At 39.3% G+C, this 18,890-nt stretch overlaps 1 protein-coding gene across 3 annotated transcripts in view; it reads left to right on the plus strand.

Moving 5' to 3' along the window:
• The first annotated feature begins 657 nt into the window (after window positions 1–657).
• LOC107668951 (chromodomain-helicase-DNA-binding protein 8) overlaps window positions 658–18,890 on the plus strand; it is a 24,191-nt gene continuing 5,958 nt past the window's right edge. For 2 of the 3 annotated variants that reach the window (XM_016461017.1, XM_016461019.1), the window contains exons 1-32: window positions 658–751; window positions 1,404–1,577; window positions 2,025–3,031; window positions 3,518–3,790; window positions 3,885–4,001; window positions 4,705–5,177; window positions 5,275–5,389; window positions 5,583–5,786; window positions 5,962–6,030; window positions 6,130–6,185; window positions 6,402–6,519; window positions 6,653–6,736; window positions 7,029–7,166; window positions 7,335–7,456; window positions 8,758–9,001; window positions 9,441–9,617; window positions 11,868–12,011; window positions 12,104–12,202; window positions 12,296–12,455; window positions 12,679–12,889; window positions 13,020–13,215; window positions 13,314–13,484; window positions 13,642–13,932; window positions 14,037–14,257; window positions 14,397–14,599; window positions 16,230–16,386; window positions 16,484–16,573; window positions 16,809–16,912; window positions 17,068–17,191; window positions 17,398–17,473; window positions 17,604–17,878; window positions 17,960–18,192. In XM_016461017.1, coding sequence (XP_016316503.1) covers window positions 2,120–3,031; window positions 3,518–3,790; window positions 3,885–4,001; window positions 4,705–5,177; window positions 5,275–5,389; window positions 5,583–5,786; window positions 5,962–6,030; window positions 6,130–6,185; window positions 6,402–6,519; window positions 6,653–6,736; window positions 7,029–7,166; window positions 7,335–7,456; window positions 8,758–9,001; window positions 9,441–9,617; window positions 11,868–12,011; window positions 12,104–12,202; window positions 12,296–12,455; window positions 12,679–12,889; window positions 13,020–13,215; window positions 13,314–13,484; window positions 13,642–13,932; window positions 14,037–14,257; window positions 14,397–14,599; window positions 16,230–16,386; window positions 16,484–16,573; window positions 16,809–16,912; window positions 17,068–17,191; window positions 17,398–17,473; window positions 17,604–17,878; window positions 17,960–18,192 — 5,857 coding nt within the window. In that variant the 5' untranslated portion in view covers window positions 658–751; window positions 1,404–1,577; window positions 2,025–2,119. The remainder of the gene's footprint in view (window positions 752–1,403; window positions 1,578–2,024; window positions 3,032–3,517; window positions 3,791–3,884; window positions 4,002–4,704; window positions 5,178–5,274; window positions 5,390–5,582; window positions 5,787–5,961; window positions 6,031–6,129; window positions 6,186–6,401; window positions 6,520–6,652; window positions 6,737–7,028; window positions 7,167–7,334; window positions 7,457–8,757; window positions 9,002–9,440; window positions 9,618–11,867; window positions 12,012–12,103; window positions 12,203–12,295; window positions 12,456–12,678; window positions 12,890–13,019; window positions 13,216–13,313; window positions 13,485–13,641; window positions 13,933–14,036; window positions 14,258–14,396; window positions 14,600–16,229; window positions 16,387–16,483; window positions 16,574–16,808; window positions 16,913–17,067; window positions 17,192–17,397; window positions 17,474–17,603; window positions 17,879–17,959; window positions 18,193–18,890) is intronic. The other variant, XM_016461018.1, reaches the window with a different exon arrangement.

Genomic DNA, 18,890 nt, shown 5'->3' on the forward strand with positions numbered 1-18,890 from the left:
TATAAAAAAAAAATGTCATTATGCACATTTTTGTTTTAATAACAAAAATTAATAATCATGTGAATATAATTTAAAGTGTCTCAACATCATATACATGTTTTGTGTGGTGGCATTTAAATTATATTTTTATTTGCAATATGTTTCACATAGCAAAATTGATAGACCTCTCTTACAAATCTATCAACTAAATTCAAAAATACCTTTGTATCCATCTAGGACAAATAAATTATATATTATAGACCTACTATAAAATGCGAGCATCAATGTTTCATTTAGCATCACAAGCTTTATTGGGACATTTGGATACATTTGCAAAAATTGCGTAAAGCTATCGAAAAATGATTTCGTAAACGTAAAATTATAATATTTTATTTTCCCTTAAATTGTCATAAATAAAGAACTGAATCCATCTCCGTTTAAATGCTAACAAGCGAGCATTTCGAATCCCGGTGATAACAAGTAGGCCGCATTTAGTGCAGCCTCAACCAAACTACCCGTACGACCGATACCCATTAATGTCTCCCGCCCTGTAATTCCGCACACCCGGAATGATAGACAACTTCTTCCACCAATGGAAGGTTTGTCTTTTGACAGCCCCTCTGAGGATGGACCAATCAGCGGACAGCAGATGAGATCGGGGCTGCGCGTTCGACCTAGCGCTGGCAAGAAGTTAGTTCCTGCTCTACGCTGGCCGTTTCCTGTAATCGTACAGTGTTGTGAGACGGAGAAAGCCATGTGTGTCGATGCAAAGGTAAATTTAGCACCCCGAAATTATTGCGGGGAAAGTTGGGGCAGTGGATGGCAGCGTTATTAGGGCATATTTTAGTAGAAAATACGCCCTGGCCAAGTCGAAACAGCTTTGCGGCCTTGTCCATGTCTGTTCGTAGTCGGGCTATGGTTTTTGTAGCACGTTGCCTTTGGTTTGGTCCGGTTTGTTGATGAGAGAGATTGAAAGAGAGTCCGAACGAGAGACTGTGAGATGTATTATGAATGATGGACGATCACTGATACAGCTTAAATCGGCTGTCAGAGAAAAACAAAACGATCGAGAACATATTTAGCATTTGTAGCAATAGGAATCGCCATTGTGAACATTGATGGGGTTTGTCGAGTGTCTGCTTTAGGACTGTTGTTCCACATTGATGGCAATGCAAAGAAGGCAGTGTTGATTTCGGTTAGCTTAACATACATTCTATGATTTCCGATGGACTATAAAGAATATGATATTACTGGTAATACAAATTTGCGCTCTTTGACTTTTAAAAACAACGTTATGATACTCGCCAAGTGACATGCATGTCAGTCAGACATGATGCCATGTGAAGTGATGGCACTGCCATTCAGTAAGATGCAGCAACTATATACTATAAATGATTAAATTAATGTTTTCTTGTCTTTTCCAGGGCATCAGTACACACATTTATTGATGGATCTCTTAGAGTTCACTCCAACCAGAGAAGCAAAAAGTAACTCCAGAGAGTAGGAGAGGATAGAGGGGAGGAAGAGAGAGAGTAAAGAAGGGTGAACCGGTGGACTCTCTCTTTTCCTGTTCCCCACTCCCTAATAATTCGTTTCAGGTAAGTTTACCTGTCAAACGGGATACTTTAATACACTGGAGTTTGCATACTAACTGTGAGAGTTGTGAACTTGGTACTAGTAATGTAGGGTATCTTTAACTTGATGAAGGTACCTGTAGAATTTTGTATTTTATTATATATATTGTATAGCAGTACTGAGATATAGATGCATATAGATATTTATCTAATTATGATTTAATTTACTTTATGCATGTGTATCTTGTACTTAGTATGATAATATATTTATTTTTTTTACATTTCATTTACATTTTTATCGTAAACAACGTCCTTTGAATTTATTCAAGGCCAATTACTTGATAAACTATTGCTGCATAAATGAAATCCAGTAACTGTCCTTAATAATGTTATTACTTCATTAATGTATGGGAAGAAATACTTGGTGAAGATGGTTACAGTTTCTCTCTCTCTCTTTTTTTCCTTCAACAGCATAATTGCAAAATCTCTTCAGACTTGTTGGATGTTTTTGTACCGACACTGGATGTCACACATTCTTTTCTTTTTTTAACAAACTCTTTGACAAGATGGCAGACCCCATTATGGACCTCTTTGATGACACACCACTGTTCAATTTGGATTCCCTACCTGAGGATGCATTCTCCCAGGGCTCCTCGGATCCAGTCGAGGAGGCGCTGAAGTTGGCACTGGGCCATGTGGACCCACCTATGGACCCTACACCGGATCCTGGTGTCCCTGTGCTCAGTGATGTCGTCACAGATCGAGCTCTAATCCCAACATCCCTCGCTGCTCCTGTCTCTGTCCCACTGCAGACCATTCAAACACAGCAGCACACCCAGATGTCCCATGAGGTTTCTGTTGCCCCGGCTTCGATTTCCGTTCAGCCCTCTCTCTCGGTGGCCAGTAATAGCAGTGGTGCGGCAACGGTCCTGCTGAGCTCCCCTCTTGGAGTACCTGTGTCCGTTGCCACCCAGCAGCTGCAGACTCAGCAAATCACTGTTACGCAACAGGCAGGAGGGCAGTCGGCCCCAAAAATTTTAATTCTCAAAGGCCCTCAGGGTCAGACTCAAGTGCTACAGGGTGTCACCGGAGCCACAGGCTCTCCAGGGAAAGTCACCCTCGCTAGAGTTCTGACAGGGACCCCACTTAGGCCAGGGATGGCGGTTGTTTCTGGGGGAACGGTGTTAAATGCGACATCTCCTGGGCAGGGACAGGTCAAAGTAGGCACTGGAGTTCAAAGGCTGGTTCATACACCAAATGGCCCGATGAAGCAGGTGTTACTGACCTCGGTGCCTCAGACTCAATCGCAGGTTCAGACGCAGCCAGTCCAGCTGCAGTCACCGTCACAGGTCCAGGTGCAGCCTCAGACACAGGTGGCATTACAAACACAGGACCAAGTGCCGGCTACTACATCCCCTGGAACGACAGCAGCGGCCATCCGACCTCAAGGTGTCACACTTTCAGCAGTGTCACAGCAGGTCAGTCTCTGCAAGTTTTATTATGGTTAATTACCAAAAACCCCAGAAAACAACAGTTTGATTGCTTGAAATAAAATAACCGTTAACCTGAATAAAATATTTTATTTAAATAAATAAAAATCTATTATAAAAATTATATAATTATCCTTTGTATAAATTATTATATGAATATGTAAGTATTATACATTTTATGTAAACATATTTCAGCTAGTTTCCTAGGCAGCATTTCTGAAGTTCTAAAATAATTAATACTTAATTAATAACAATTATATGGACTTAAAGACTAAAAATGATGAGCACACAACAAAATTACTAAAACTATAACTACAGTTAAAATAAAAACTAAATATAAATATGAAAACATTCAAAATATTAATAAAAACTTATATCAGTGATACTGAAATATCACTTGTCTTTACGTTGTTTTTACCAATTTGTAATTATTTTTGCTGTTATAATCTTAATAGCCCTTTGATCTCTATTCAGGGGGAAGCAAAGAGGATCACTCTGGTGCTACAGCAGCCCTCGCAAGGTGGAGCGGCCCAGGCTGGGACAGTGACAGTAGGGGGAATTGCAGGGGCGGGTCAGCAGGGCCAGCAGCACAGGCTGGTGTTGGGCTCTCTGCCAGGGAAGTTGGTCCTGCAGGGAGGCCAGCTGACAGCTCTCGCCCAAGCCAAGGCGGGTCAAACGGGTGCACAGCCGAAAGTGCTCACCATTCAGCTGCAAGTTCAACAGCAGCCCAACCAACAGGGAGCCAAGGTGAGTGAAAGGACAGGTCGTGTGTGTGTGTTGGAAGATATTCTTTTTCTTGTAACTTGGTGGTGACGGGAAGCTTTTTCTCTGTGTGCAACAGTTTCAGTTGGTTTCTGGGGCAGCTAATGCTGGTGGCAGCCCTCAGGTGGTGCAGATTTCTCAAGGCCAAGGAGGACAAAGACTAGCAGTGCCTCTTAAACTACTGCTGCAGCCACACGTAGGACAATCCGTACATCTGTTTTAAGGCTCTGTGATGTTCATTGGTGTATGCTGAGCCATAAAGTAACACATTGCATTCTATTATTTCTGTACCACTTAGAATCTGAAGAATATCAAGTATTGTTTTAAAGTTATTTAAAGATGTTGTATAATATGTATACTCTTTTTAATACAATTTGTCTGGTTTAATTCCTTATGATGACTCTGATTTCTAAATGGGTCCATGAATGGTTCTTTTAATACCTAAAAGGACAAAATGTTTGGTAAAAGAAAGTGCATTTCATTGCCAAATTATGAGAAAATTCGAATAACTAAATTTAAACAATTGTTGTTAAAGGTACATTTACACAGACTTAAACGGCCAGTTATTTAATTACATTTCTGCTGCATCATTTTAATCAAATAACTTTCCTTAATTGTGTAAATTAAGATCTTTGAAAAATACTAAAACAAAAATGTATATTGAAATTGCATTACATTTGTAACAACTACATTTAAACGCTTTGCCATTTGAACAACCACCCAGTAACTAGACTGGTTTAAGTGACACAGTTAGTTGTAAGCTTTATGTAACTAATTAGAGTCAACCAAATGTTATTTTGGTTCCAATTTTCCAAAAGAACTGATTCTCTGTTCCCAAACATTGTATTTACATGGTGACAAAGTACAGTTCTCAAAATAAACTGTCACTTTTTCTGCAGTCAAGCACTGCTTCCAGTGCTGGTGGGGCCGTTTCTGTGGTTAAAGTTATCAGTACCTCGGCTGCCGGCTCTGCGTCCTGCACCACCACTACAGTCTCATCTTCCGGTGTGCGTTTGGCAAGGGTCCAGGAGCCCGTTCGAAGAGTGGAGATCCTGTGCAAACAGGAGAAAGCAAATCGCATTGTTGCTGAGGCCATCGCACGGGCCAAAGCCAGGGGTGAAAGGAACATCCCCCGTGTGCTCAACCAGGATGAACTGCCTGCCGGACAGACCTCTGCAGACCTAGAAGGTGCCACAGGAGCTGGAGGAGCCAAAAAGAAAGGAGGAGGTGGAGGTAGTGGTAGTGGAGGGAGCAAGAAGAAAAGCCCAAGTGCGTGCGGAGGGAAAGTGGTGGTGGGAGGAGACAAGAAATCCAAGGCGAAGACTCCAGGAGTGGTTTCTGGCAGTAAAAGTAAATCCAAGACTAAGCTCAAGTAAGTTATGATTTCTTATCCTCTTTGGATGAGTTTGACTCATTTATGTATTTGCCTCTGCCTGTTTTTGTTCTCACACTATATTCCCTCTCTGTAGCACCATCACTCCAGTGGGTGGTAAGAAAAGAAAAAGAAATCCATCCTCTGACCATTCAGATATAGATCTAAGCCCACCTGTTTCACCCCGCACACTGGAGGAGGAAATGTCACAGGTATTACGTGCTTACGCATTTACTTGTTCCTGATCTAAAATCAGTTACTCAGTTACAATGGCATCCATTGAAGTGCTGTACATGTTGGCAGGCATTAGAGCTGCATTATGTGACACAATTTTGAATATAGATAATCAGAACAATGCCATAAACCTGATTCATTGACTCTACTGTGATCCTGTTCTCCCAACAGAAGCGACGTTCTAACCGTCAGGTGAAGCGGAAGAAGTACACAGAGGATTTGGACATTAAAATCACTGATGACGAAGATGAAATGGATGCGGATGTTGACGTAACCACAACTCCTGTGTCTAGTGCAGGGCATCTGCAGTCTATGGGAGCAGAACTCCATCAGGAACTGGATGGGGATGGTCTTCCCAGCATGCAGTTTTTTGTGGTACGTCAGCATTCTAGTCATAGCAGGTTGGACGTTTGTGGTGCTTCCTGCCATTTTTTTTTTTCCCTTTTCATTACTGGTTTTGTCAGACGTTTTTAGCTGTTTACAGTTGACACAATGCCACCAGTAATAAAGTAATGTTGATATGTGTGGACATGTTTCTGATTTGTTTCAGGAGAACCCAAGTGAGGAGGACGCTGCTATTGTGGATAAAATATTGTCTATGCGGGTGACCAAAAAGGAGGCAAGTATCTGTTCATACTAATTACTATCATTAACTTGTGAAATCTTGCACTAGTCTGTTCTGACTAAACCTTCATGGCATTTTCTTGTTCTGATGCAGGTATCTCCAGGGCAGTATACTAATGTGGAGGAATTTTTTGTCAAATATAAAAACTAGTAAGCCATCACTCGTTTTCTCAGGCCTTTTTTTTTAATCAGACAATCTTTAATTAAAAAGACTTTATAAAAGTTTTTTTCTATTTTTAATATTATTTATTTACATTTTCTGTTTTTCACTTGGCGTGGTGCTAAATTATAAACATTTGATCAATCAGTAATTTGTTTTTTGTATAATTTTTATTTCTTGAGAATGTTTATTTATGATGTTTCTAGCTCGTACATGCACTGTGAATGGGCCAGTCTTGAGCAGCTGGAAAGAGACAAGAGAATCCATCAGAAGCTGAAGAGATTCAAGACAAAACAGGCACAGATGAGGAACATATTCCAGGAGGTAAGACCCTATAAATTTGAAATTAGGCAAACATGCCATGTTTTGTTTGGTAGTGTAAGTCATATGGCTTTAGCAGACAAATTTTGTTCTTGAGGATTTGTAAGCATATCTAGAATGCTTCCCTGTGCTTTAGGATGAGGAACCTTTCAATCCAGACTATGTGGAGGTTGACCGTATTTTGGACGAGTCACATAGTGTCGATAAAGACAATGGGGAGGTAAGAATTCATCGACCACAGACAAAATTTTCAAATAAGAGTGTGTATTCAAACTGATATTACATGTGTTTGTGAGTCTATTTGACTGATTTGTTAAATAGAGTCATTTGTTCTTGTATCAGACTGCACTGGTCTACTGTGCATAGCCAGCATAGACAAAGTGATTTTAGAAAGATGTTTGGTTTGTTTGTTTGTTGTAGTATTTCTTGGTACCAAGTTTTATTTAATCTCATTTAATTCAAACTGCACCCTGCCAAAACACTGGTTCTGAGTGTTGTCTTTCCTCTTACAGCCAGTAGTGTACTACCTAGTGAAGTGGTGCTCTCTGCCCTATGAAGATGCTACTTGGGAGCTGAAGGAGGATGTTGATGAAGCAAAAGTGGAAGAATTCAGGAAGATTGAAAGCCGCCCGGCCCGACTCAATAGAACTGTGAGATACTGGCACGCTCATCCACTGCATACTGTTTTATCTGCCTCTTCCTCTCTCCTTTCAATGCCTAGTCACCAGAGCATTTTTACCCTGTCTGTATTCTTTAGTTTTCATTAAGAAACAGGCGAGACAGTGGTTAATTATTAACAAGACTTGCTCTTCCATCAGCCTCGACCTGCTGCAAGTGCCTGGAAGAAGCTTGATGAGTCCAGAGAGTATAAGAATGGGAACCAGCTCCGAGAGTACCAGCTGGAAGGAGTCAACTGGCTGCTCTTCAACTGGTACAACAGGTAAATACCCTGCTAATATACTAAGATGTGATTAAATTTGAAGCTGAATATAAAAGGAGTTTTATAGACATCCACAACTTTCAAAGAAAGTTGTAATTTTTTCTACACATTTTAAAGACATTTCCACATTGGCGAATGGTAAAAGACCGCTTGAATTTTTATTTTTGTGCATTTTAGTCCATGTGCTTTAGGTTTGAGGCATCTTTAGGCTTGTGTACTCTTATTCTCGACAAAATAAACAGATGTGCTTTTTTTTTTTTTTTTTTTTTTTTTTTTTTTTTTTTTTGAATGAACCAAGAATATTAATGATTCATTCCCTGCTTAGGGGTGCATAAAAATGTGCTCTAGAATCAGATTGTTCCCTCCCCCTCAATTATAAATACCACCTGCCACTGATCCAATGCTACAGCAGTGAACAGACAGTAGCTCGGTGATTCAAAACCATAAGTAAATAATTTGATAGCCTACTATTTGGACACATCAGCAGCCTCATGATGATGATCGTGGGCGTCCTTATCAGAACAGTCACCGTGGGATCTTTGTTTGAATTATGGCCTTACTCAAATAACAAATGCAGGCTCATTTCTTCTTTATTACTGTCTGATTCTGGCAGGGCTGCAGGCGTAGGTGAAAATGGTGCCGAGATGGTCTATTAATTGATTTTGTCCATGGTACACTCTAGGGCAGGGGTTTTCAACCTGTGTGGCGAGCCCCCAGTTAATTCAGAGACATTCCCTTGAGAATTTAGGAATATGAGTTAGCAAATATTTAGCCATCCACTAGGGGGCAATCTGACTCCCACTGCTAGTCGACAGTTAGAGCAGAGTTGGCTCGAGTATCAGTCACGGTTATCAGTTTACGGTTAGCCGTGTCGGAAATCCAACCACTGATTGGCATGTTATCTCAGAAACAGGCTCAGCCATCACATTGAATCAGGTAAACTGGTTATATATTTATGTTTCAGTATGATTACGCATGCTATACCAGGGGCGGTTCTAGACCCTTTTTAGGTGGGTTTCAGCCCCCCATCTGTCACCTTAGCCCCCTTGGGGGGGCACATGTCCTAAAAGGTTGAAAACCCCTGCTCTAGGGTTGTCACAAATTGCGTTCAAACAATTTCACGGGCTCAATAATAGTTATTTCAGTAATGAGATTAAATGGATTGACAAAACAGTAGGCTACAAGTTTGTATGTTTTGTTTATTGTTTATATTATGTATTTTCTTTTTCCTGAAGAGAATTGTTGTTCTTCTTTGTCCATTTCTTACACCCCCTCTTCTGTATTCATGACTTCCCACACAGGCAAAACTGCATCCTGGCAGATGAAATGGGTCTGGGGAAGACCATTCAGTCCTTAGCCCTGCTGTCAGAGGTGTTTGCTGCAGGGGTCCAGGGACCGTTCCTCATCATTGCCCCTCTATCCACCATCACAAACTGGGAGAGAGAGTTTTCCACCTGGACAGATATGAATGCTATTGTTTACCACGGCAGTCTGGCCAGTAGACAGATGATCCAGCAGTATGAAATGTACTGTAAAGATGACAAGGTTGGTATAGATGTGTGCATTGTGTTTCTGTCACATCAGTTTGATTGCTACTAAACAGCAGTGCTGTTATTTTTAACTAAAACTGTAATTTAACTAAATCTGAAATTAAAGAGTATATAAATATTAGAACCATAGTTATTTCAATTAGTTGCCAAGGCAGAATTCCTAACTTTCATTTAAGCTAAAATACTAAAATGACTAAAACTGAAATAAAAAAGCTAAATGGAAATATAAAAAAACCAATACAATTACAAAACTTAAAATATAAAATTAAAACTCACTATATGAAAAAATAAAAGCTGCTAATAAAAGCTCATTTTAAACATTAATAAATACTAGAGTAGTAAAAAAAAGTAGAAAGTTGTTTATTCTAGTAGTATATTTTGATAGCCCCGTTCTGAATTCCTCTCTCCCTTGCCCTCGTTTTTGTCTTCTCTAGGGACACTTAATACCAGGGGCCTATAAATTTGATGCTCTGATCACAACCTTTGAGATGATTCTATCAGATTGCCCAGAGCTGAGGGAGATTTCTTGGCGCTGTGTAGTTATTGATGAAGCTCACCGTTTGCAGAACAGAAACTGCAAACTACTTGACAGCCTCAAGATGCTTGACCCTGTAAGTGATTCATATTTCTATTTTTTGCTTTCCTTAAGAGAAACTGAATGTATTAATGTGTTAATTATAGGGCTGTGAATCTTTGGGTAGACAGCAAATCGATTCGATTCACGATTCATAGGTTTTCGATTCGATTCAAGAACGATTTTTGCAAATTCAAAAGGATTCGATTCGATTAATGATTTGATTCTGCATTTTTTAAGTGCATTCACAGGATTATTTAAATGCTTCCCCTAAATTCTTTAAATGCTTAGTCAGGGGGCAAATTACACAGCAGCCTTTATGGTTACAGAACCATAGGTTAGAGAAAAAAAACACTTTTGTCCATTGTTAGATAGGGATGCACCGAATGTTCGGTAACCGAAATTATTCGGCTGAAAATAGCAAAAAAAGCTCTTTCGGTGTTTGGCCGAATAAGTGAAAAGACAGAATAAACTGTACCGAACAATGACGTGACGCGAACAAATAGCAACAAGAGTAGAGTGAGAGGCGCAATGCAACAAACATGTCAGCAGTGTGGAAGCGTTTAAAACTGTCCGAGAAAGACGCAAAAATTATTTCAAGCACCGACAGCGAGAGACTGTTTAGTACTGCATCACATGTCTTCGATGAGAAGAGGATGGGGTGATTGTTGCTGGTTACTGTATGATGATTGAAATCGCGAAATGGCCTTAAGCAATTAGCAAATAAACTGCAGAACGTTATGTTTTCTAATACACGCACAAATTGCATGTATTCTGACAGCGCTGCAAGAGCTCGCGGTGCTATCTGCTTGTTAACCAGGGTTCAAAGTCCAAAGCGCGAGGAAAATCTGCGCTGAAACAGTGTTACTCTTCAGTTGCTCAGTCACATTTTTATGATTGATAATAATTTCAACAGCTCTGTTAAACATTCACACATACTGTAGTGTTCAAATAGGGATCTGTAATATTTTCTAATGTTTTAAAAGAAGGCTCTTCTGCTCAGGAAGGCTGCTTTTAATTGTATAGTAAAAAATACATACCTGATTCAAGAAGGGGGTCTGATCTCCACAAAAATATTATTTTACTAACTTATTAATTTTAAGTTAAATTGTGCTTTGTTGGTATAATGTCTGCTAGAATGTAAAAAAATGTTCAGTGTTAAATATCTTTAAACTGTTGTTTTGTAATTGATTTGTTCTTTGAAAAGCAAGACAAAACAGTAAAAGGCACATTTTGGCTATTTAATTTGTGCAATGGTGAAAAAAATTAGCAAAATACATGGGGGGGAAAAAAACTCGAAAAACCATGTTCGGTATTCGGCCTTCGGCCCAGTGTTTCATTTTGTTCAGTTTCGGCTTCGGCCAAGAATTTTCATTTCGGTGCATCCCTATTGTTAGATGCTAGTTTATTGATGCTATGGCATGACATGGCATATGTAGAAATTTATGTAAGCCAAGATTTTAAAAAAGAGCTTTAAAAGTATTATGTATAGGCTTAACATTTTGTCACACCAGGGGCATAGCCATCATTTCAGAAGTGTCAAATACAATAATTTTATGTATTTTTTTTATTTTATTTTTTCAAGGAATTCTTTTCTTCTCTTACTTTGAATTTGCTATAAGAAATCAAATACACTTCTGGACAATAATCAATCATTTGTAATCTATATTTTTTTCCTAATGGCAATTTTATGATTTTTTTAATATACTACAAACAATTATTTCAATTTTCTGCACAGAATAAGGTAGAAAATATACTTTATAATTTCTGTACTGTAATAAATTATATGTCAGTTAGCACTGCATCATTCATAAATTTTATTTATTTATTGTGTTTATTGTCTTAACGTTTCAGTTCATTCTGTTTTTTATTCAGCTTAGCTGCAGATATAGCCTGGCACGTCTTAAGTTCTATGAGCGTGAGATCACTTCTCTTTCAGTGCGAAAACTTCTTTATCTCAATGTCATAAAATAAAATGCTGTTGTGTTTAACTTTTCCTCTCCATCGGCGAATGATGATTCTGAAAGAAAACATGCCCGAAGTCTGTTTGCTATAGCAGCGAATGCTACTTTCATGCATCTGATTATCAGAAAAACCTTGCGCTCTTATTTCAAGGTTGTTGTTAAAGCTGTGGTTATTTTAACGGTTTCCTTCGTACATTCGGTTCAACAACATTGTAGAAATCACGATTCATTCGATTCTTAGCGTTTTAAATCGATTACTATCCAAAATCAGCGATTCACGATTCAAAAATCCATGTTTCCATGTTCTTTTTTTCTGTTTTCAGGAACATAAAGTGTTGTTAACAGGCACTCCACTTCAAAACACAGTAGAGGAGCTCTTCAGTTTGCTGCACTTTCTGGAGCCGGCCCAGTTCCCCTCGGAGATAGAGTTTTTGCGCGAGTTTGGAGATCTTAAAACAGAGGAGCAGGTAGGAAAAATGTGGGAACATTTTGGCATATAACACAATCTCTCTTAAGAGCATCAGCAGTTTCCAACACATTCACTGTCTTTGATTATCAGGTCCAGAAACTGCAGTCAATTCTAAAGCCCATGATGCTGCGTAGACTGAAAGAAGATGTAGAAAAGAACCTCGCCCCAAAACAAGAGACCATTATTGAGGTATGAACTGTTTCTAGCATCAGGACTGTTTCTTGATGATTAATTCTCTTTGCTTTTGTAAGTTCTGAGTGCATCATTTTCTGTGGTCCCCAGGTGGAGTTGACTGATGTACAGAAGAAGTATTACCGTGCTATTCTAGAACGTAACTTCAGCTTCCTTAGCATGGGAGCCACACAAAACAGCAATGTACCCAATCTCCTCAACACAATGATGGAACTTCGAAAGTGCTGCAACCACCCATACCTCATTACAGGTAATGAATTTATGGATGCTCCCTGGTAGTGTCTCTTGTTTGTAATTTTAGCCTTGCAATCTTTGTTTGTAGCTGAGCATAACAGGTTTTACTTCAAACCAGGAACACTTTGGTCCTTTAGCGCACACACACAAAAATGTTTGCTTGCTGGTTTCCAATCCTAGTTTTTAGTTTTTATTGCTCATCTTTGTTATCCACTTTTTTTTTTTATCTCTCTGTGCAGGGGCTGAGGAGAAGATAGTGGCCGAGCTGAGAGAGGTGTATGATCCTCTGGCTCCAGACTTTCATCTCCAGGCTCTGGTGCGCTCTGCAGGGAAACTGGTCTTGCTGGATAAGCTGCTTCCTCGCCTTAAGGCTGGCGGGCACAAGGTGCTCATCTTCTCACAGATGGTGCGATGCCTTGACATCCTTGAGGACTACCTCATACACAAGAGGTATAGCTTTAGAAGTGTAAACTGTGAAATGGAAATGTGTGATTTATAAGGCAACTGCAGCCAAAGAATTTTAATTCTGCCATCTGGTTTGTTAGATGGATCTAAAATTAGATGTGTTCTCTCTGATTAGATACCTGTATGAGCGCATTGACGGGCGGGTCAGAGGAAACCTGCGACAAGCGGCCATTGATCGCTTTAGTAAACCCGATTCAGACCGGTTTGTCTTCCTGCTTTGTACCCGGGCTGGAGGTTTGGGCATTAATCTGACTGCTGCTGACACCTGTGTCATTTTCGACTCTGACTGGAACCCACAGAATGATCTTCAAGTGAGGATCTCAAACTGTGTTTTTTTTTCATAGTGATTTCAATGCATTAGAGGTGATACAGGTGTTCAGTTTTATCGTTTGTCTTCTCTTCCACGCAGGCTCAGGCACGTTGTCATCGTATTGGTCAATCTAAAGCGGTGAAGGTTTATCGTCTCATTACCAGAAACTCCTATGAGAGGGAGATGTTGGACAAAGCGAGTCTTAAACTGGGACTTGATCGAGCTGTTCTGCAAAGCATGAGTGGAAATAAGGACAGCAGTGTTAACGGGGTAAGAATGAAAGAAATCGTATTGCTTTGTTAAAGTGATAGTTTACCCAAAATGAAACCTGTATGTTTTGTTGAATTATTACTTTAAATTTAAGTTCAACACACAAGTCACTTTGTGATAGATCATCACTCACTGGTATGCTATTAACTTTCCTCAGATCCAGCAATTCTCAAAGAAGGAAATAGAGGATTTGCTTCGTAAAGGTGCTTATGCAGCCATTATGGATGAGAATGATGAGGGCAGCCGTTTCTGTGAGGAGGACATCGATCAGATACTTCAGAGAAGAGCAACTACCATCACTATAGAGAGTGAAGGCAAAGGATCCACCTTTTCCAAGGCCAGCTTTGTGGCGTCTGAGAACCGCACAGATATTGCTCTGGATGATCCCGAGTTCTGGCAAAAGTGGGCCAAGAAAGCTGACATAGACATGGACTCTCTCAACAGGAAGGTACTGTGTAACATTTGGTAAATGGTTACTGTATTCTTTATTTTCTGCAAGTCTATCCTTTTATTCATGAATCTCTTGTTTTCTTTCATGCAAACTCTTTGCAGAATACTCTTGTGATTGACACACCGAGAGTAAGAAAGCAAACGCGTCAGTATTCCAGCCTGCGTGGAGAGGGTGGGGATCTGTCTGACTTGGACAGTGATGATGACTACCCGCCCCATAATTCCCGACCATCTCGGGCCTCTCGACGCTCAGACCGGCATTCTGGTGGTGGTTATGGGCGCACAGACTGCTTTAGAGTGGAAAAACACCTACTTGTTTATGGGTTTGTGGCCTTGTTTCTTCCTGATCGTGTTTTAGTTGTGCTGGTTTTAATTTGTTTCTTCATCTCATGAGTGTGTGAAACTTTCTGTGGAATTATGATTTCATACTTTTTAAATTTCAACATGACTTTGTCTATACAGGTGGGGCCGTTGGCGGGATATCCTGTCTCATGCTCGCTGTAAGCGGCGTCTCAGTGAACGTGACGTGGAAACCATCTGCCGTGTCATCCTGGTTTTCTGTCTGATACATTACCGTGGAGATGAGAACATCAAGAGCTTCATCTGGGAGCTAATCACCCCTCCAGAGAATGGACGAGAGCCACAGGCTCTGCTTAATCACTCTGGTATGATTCTCTCTCATTATAGTATTTCTTTTATTAATACACCTTGATTCTTCCAGCAAGGACCCTCAGGTGGTGTTCCATCAGGTCTTTAGTTTTTCATGGTCAATATTATCCAGCCACCTTTCAACTATCTCTGACATTCCTGTATGATTGTTGCATTTCTAACTTTCACATTGGTTGTGAAGCAGACATTACTTTCTGCTTATTCATCATGGAAAAATTGAGAGTAAACAATGTATGAATATATCCACACAGAACAGATGCCCCCCAGTATGACTGAAAGTAAAGACTAATTTAAGAAAAGACTGATCTAGACTCTTTATTGGGATGGCTTTATAAAGCTACATCCTATGTAGGTTAAGGGTGTGCGATGTTGACAAAAAATAATATATCAATATTTTCTGGGATTTTATCGATAACGATAATTAGACAATATTTTGCTGTTGTGCTGGTACCTTAAGGACTGTTGTGGACAGCTGACTCCTAAAGTTTTTGATATTCTTCATATTCTGTATGGTGGTCAGTTCACACTGATAGAAATGAATCTTTTCCAATAAGTTTAAACTGATTTTTACATTTTATGGACATTTTTACCTTTAAAAAGCCATTTTTTCTAAAAGTGTTCATTATCTTTTGAGTCAAATTCTTACATTTAATCAACAAAATTCAACTTTGCAATGCAGAGGAAACACAGAAGCTGCATCTGAAATGACATTTAGATGCATATACACACTGTTTAATGCAAGACATGAATGCATTTAACCTGCAATTACAAATGCATAAATCATATATTAAACATTAAAACGTTAAATACCGATGTTTTAAATGATTTAACCCTCAATCGGCCCCTGGGGTCAATATGACCCCAATCATCTTTTACTTAGTTTAAAAAAATGGTTCCCTTCATCTCAGTGGAATAAGATTTTGTGACTTTTCAACATTTTATATCTATATTCACATAAAAAAAACTGGGCTTGATTCGGTTGTTCTGAAGGTATGTAAAAAAATGTTTTACAAATCTGTCCCTTGGGGTCAATATGACCCCACATTGAAATGAATGGGAAATGGGAAAAAATGTATATATTATTTTTTTCATTTGTCAAAAAAAATAAATCCGGCATAAATCTGAAAGTTTCCACACAGATATGAAGGCCTGGTACTAGAGCACAAATGCAATGTATAAAAGACATGCTCACTCACTCTCTCACACACACAATTTGTAATCATGGTAATTCTTGGAGCGTTATTTTTCGTTACTCTGTGTAAAATTGATTAACTAGGCTATATGAAGTGGTATAAATAGCCTGTATACATTTTCTTTAATTTTCCCCCGTGTCTTTAATTTTGTGATCATTCTAAATGTAGTGAAAGTGCAGTGAAAGAACACACACTACGCACGCGCACTAGTCTAGACTTCACGTAATGAATGCGTGCACTCTGTAGGTGTGTTTTGAATGGTTTCTGCAAAATACTCGATAATGTCAAATCGCACATCGTTAAAACAACAATTACGATATTATCGCTGACTATATATATCGCACACCCCTAATGTAGGTTGTGAAATGGAGCATTAGCTAAACAAGCTTAAAGGTTTAATAAGTGCTCATAATGGGGCTCTCCTTTCCTTTAGGTCTGTCCATCCCTGTCCCTCGTGGCAGAAAGGGGAAACGAGTCAAGGCTCAGAGCTCTTTTGATGTGCAGAAAGTTGAGTGGATCCGAAAGTATAATCCTGACAGTCTTTTGCTTGATGACAGTTACCGAAAACACCTCAAACACCAGTGCAACAAGTATGTTAAACATATCAGGGACACTATTATACTATTTAATTATACTCTGTAAAATATTAGCTTGAGTGTCTTCAATTCACTGTCTTTTTTTTTTCAGAGTGTTGCTGAGAGTACGTATGCTGTATTACCTGAAACAGGAGGTCATTGGAGAACATGCTGATTCTGTATTGAGAGGAGCTGATGCAAGGTATAGCCATCATCTAATTTCATTGCTTTAGACAAAATTATCATCACGTTTTTGCATCTAAATCTGTGGTTTAAAGCATCTGCTAAAGAAATGTAAATAACCAGTATCATAAGTTGTCATTAAATCTTGCATTATTTAATGTTTTTATGCCTTGGTTTCTTTGAATTGATCAGGTTTTACAATTTGCGAAACTCTTTTAAATTCCTTCACTGGTGCTAGTGCATTTCATTTGCAGGGATATTGATATCTGGTTGCCTGAAATGGAGCAGCAGGATGTTCCGTCTGGCTGGTGGGATGCAGAAGCTGACCGATGCTTGCTTATCGGCGTCTATAAGCATGGTATGTGGAGGCTTTAAGGTCATGTCATCTTCAAGGGTGTCCCATTATATAAGAAGAGCTTCCTTAAATCGTTAGGTCTTTTAGCTAGATTCAAGTTTTACAGATTATTGATGTTTTCATTGATCTTGTATCTCTGTATCTGTATCTTATTTCAGGATATGAGATGTACACCACTATGCGTGCTGACCCCTGCTTGTGTTTTGTTGAGCAATGTGGCCGTCCAAATGAGCAGGACATTAATGCGGAGCAGCAAGCAGCAGACCCAGAGCTTGGGGAGGGGTCAGTTTCAAACAGACCTAGGCTTTGTTTCTCAAAAGCATTGTTAGCTAAATTGATGACAGATCATTGGTGATAATGGTTTCTACGATGTACTTGGGCTTACAATGCTTTTTGGGAACCGCAACCCTGATCTCTAACACCTGCATTATAATCTTCTAGCTTATATGGTTTTTCTTGTAAACTTACATGTTCTTATTGTGTTTTAGAGGGGACTATGACAAGTACTCAGAAGATCCAGAATTCAAACCTGCAGCAAGACACACCAAGGAGGTATATGAAGAGGTAAACGTGTTTTGAATCACAGGTTTTTTCCCCCTGTAACCTTTAAAGTGTAATTCGGGCACATTTATCTTGTGGAGTTATTAAGAGTTTAAATTAAAGAAAAAAAAAATATGGATAATGTGCTCCCCAGGCTGATTCAGTGAATACAGATGGTGAGATTTGTGTGGAGGATCGCTCTGCCCCTGTGCAGGTTGAGGGGCCATCTTCGGGATCGTCAGATTTGTGTTACTGGCCAACAAGCTCGTCGCTCACAGCCAGACTACGCCGTCTTATCACAGCCTACCAACGCAGTTACAGACGAGAGCAGCTTAAGATGGAGGCAGCAGAGAAGGGCGACCGTAAACGTAGACGCTGTGAGCAAGCCACAAAGCTCAAAGAGATAGCTCGACAAGAACGACAACAAAGGTATGTTCCTTAAGTAAACCATTACAAAAGCTTCCTCTTCAGTCTCAATGTCCAGTGTTCTCATAAGCTTCTCTGTTTCAGGTGGACTCGTAGGGAGGAGTGTGATTTTTACAGGGTGGTATCAACCTTTGGGGTCGAAAGGATAAAGAAAGAAGCTGATGCTCCAGAAGGGGATGAGCATCATATGGACTGGAATCGCTTCCGTTCTTTTGCTCGCCTTGATAAGAAATCCGACGAGAGCTTGACGCGTTACTTCAAATGCTTTATGTCCATGTGTCGGAAAGTGTGTCACCTTCGGCCAGCACGTGGAGAAGGTACATTATACTTTCATTTTTTTATGTATTTTTACTGGAAGTCGATGCGAAACAGTGTTTTATATTAATCTACTCGTATATTATGACTTATTTTTTAGCGAAACTAGATATTGAATATGAACCTGCTTGGAAATTGGTTTAGATTAATCTTTTAAATCTTTTAAAAATCATTTTCAGGAGTTGAAATATAAATATTAGATCAAATATAAATATTATATGAAAACCTTAAACCTGAAGCTGCCTCATTAAATAAGAAATGTTGCCTTGGAAGCTAAATGAAATACGTTGTAAGTACTAAAATTATTAAATGGAAATAAACATATTAAAAAAAATTATTTTAAGTAAGTGGGGAAAATATTTATTTGATCCCCTGCTGATTTTGTACGTTTGCCCACTTACAAAGAAATGAAGGGTCTGTAATTTTTATGGTAGGTTTATTTTATCGTATAGAGAAAGAATACCAACCCAAAAATCCAGAAAAAACACATTATATAAAGGTTAGAAATTGATTTGCATTTCAGTGAGTGAAAAGTATTTGTTCCCTTAAGCAAAACATGACTTGGTGCAGAAACTCTTGTTGGCAAGCACAGAGATTTTGATCCACTCCTCTTTACAGATTCTCTCTAAATCCTCTAATCCTTAAATCCTTAAGGTTTCTTGGCTGTCGTTTGGCAACTCGAAGTTTCAGCTCCCTCCAC

This window comes from Sinocyclocheilus anshuiensis, unplaced genomic scaffold, assembly GCF_001515605.1.
Source record: "Sinocyclocheilus anshuiensis isolate Anshui unplaced genomic scaffold, SAMN03320099.WGS_v1.1 scaffold4, whole genome shotgun sequence".
Lineage (NCBI taxonomy): Eukaryota > Metazoa > Chordata > Actinopteri > Cypriniformes > Cyprinidae > Sinocyclocheilus > Sinocyclocheilus anshuiensis.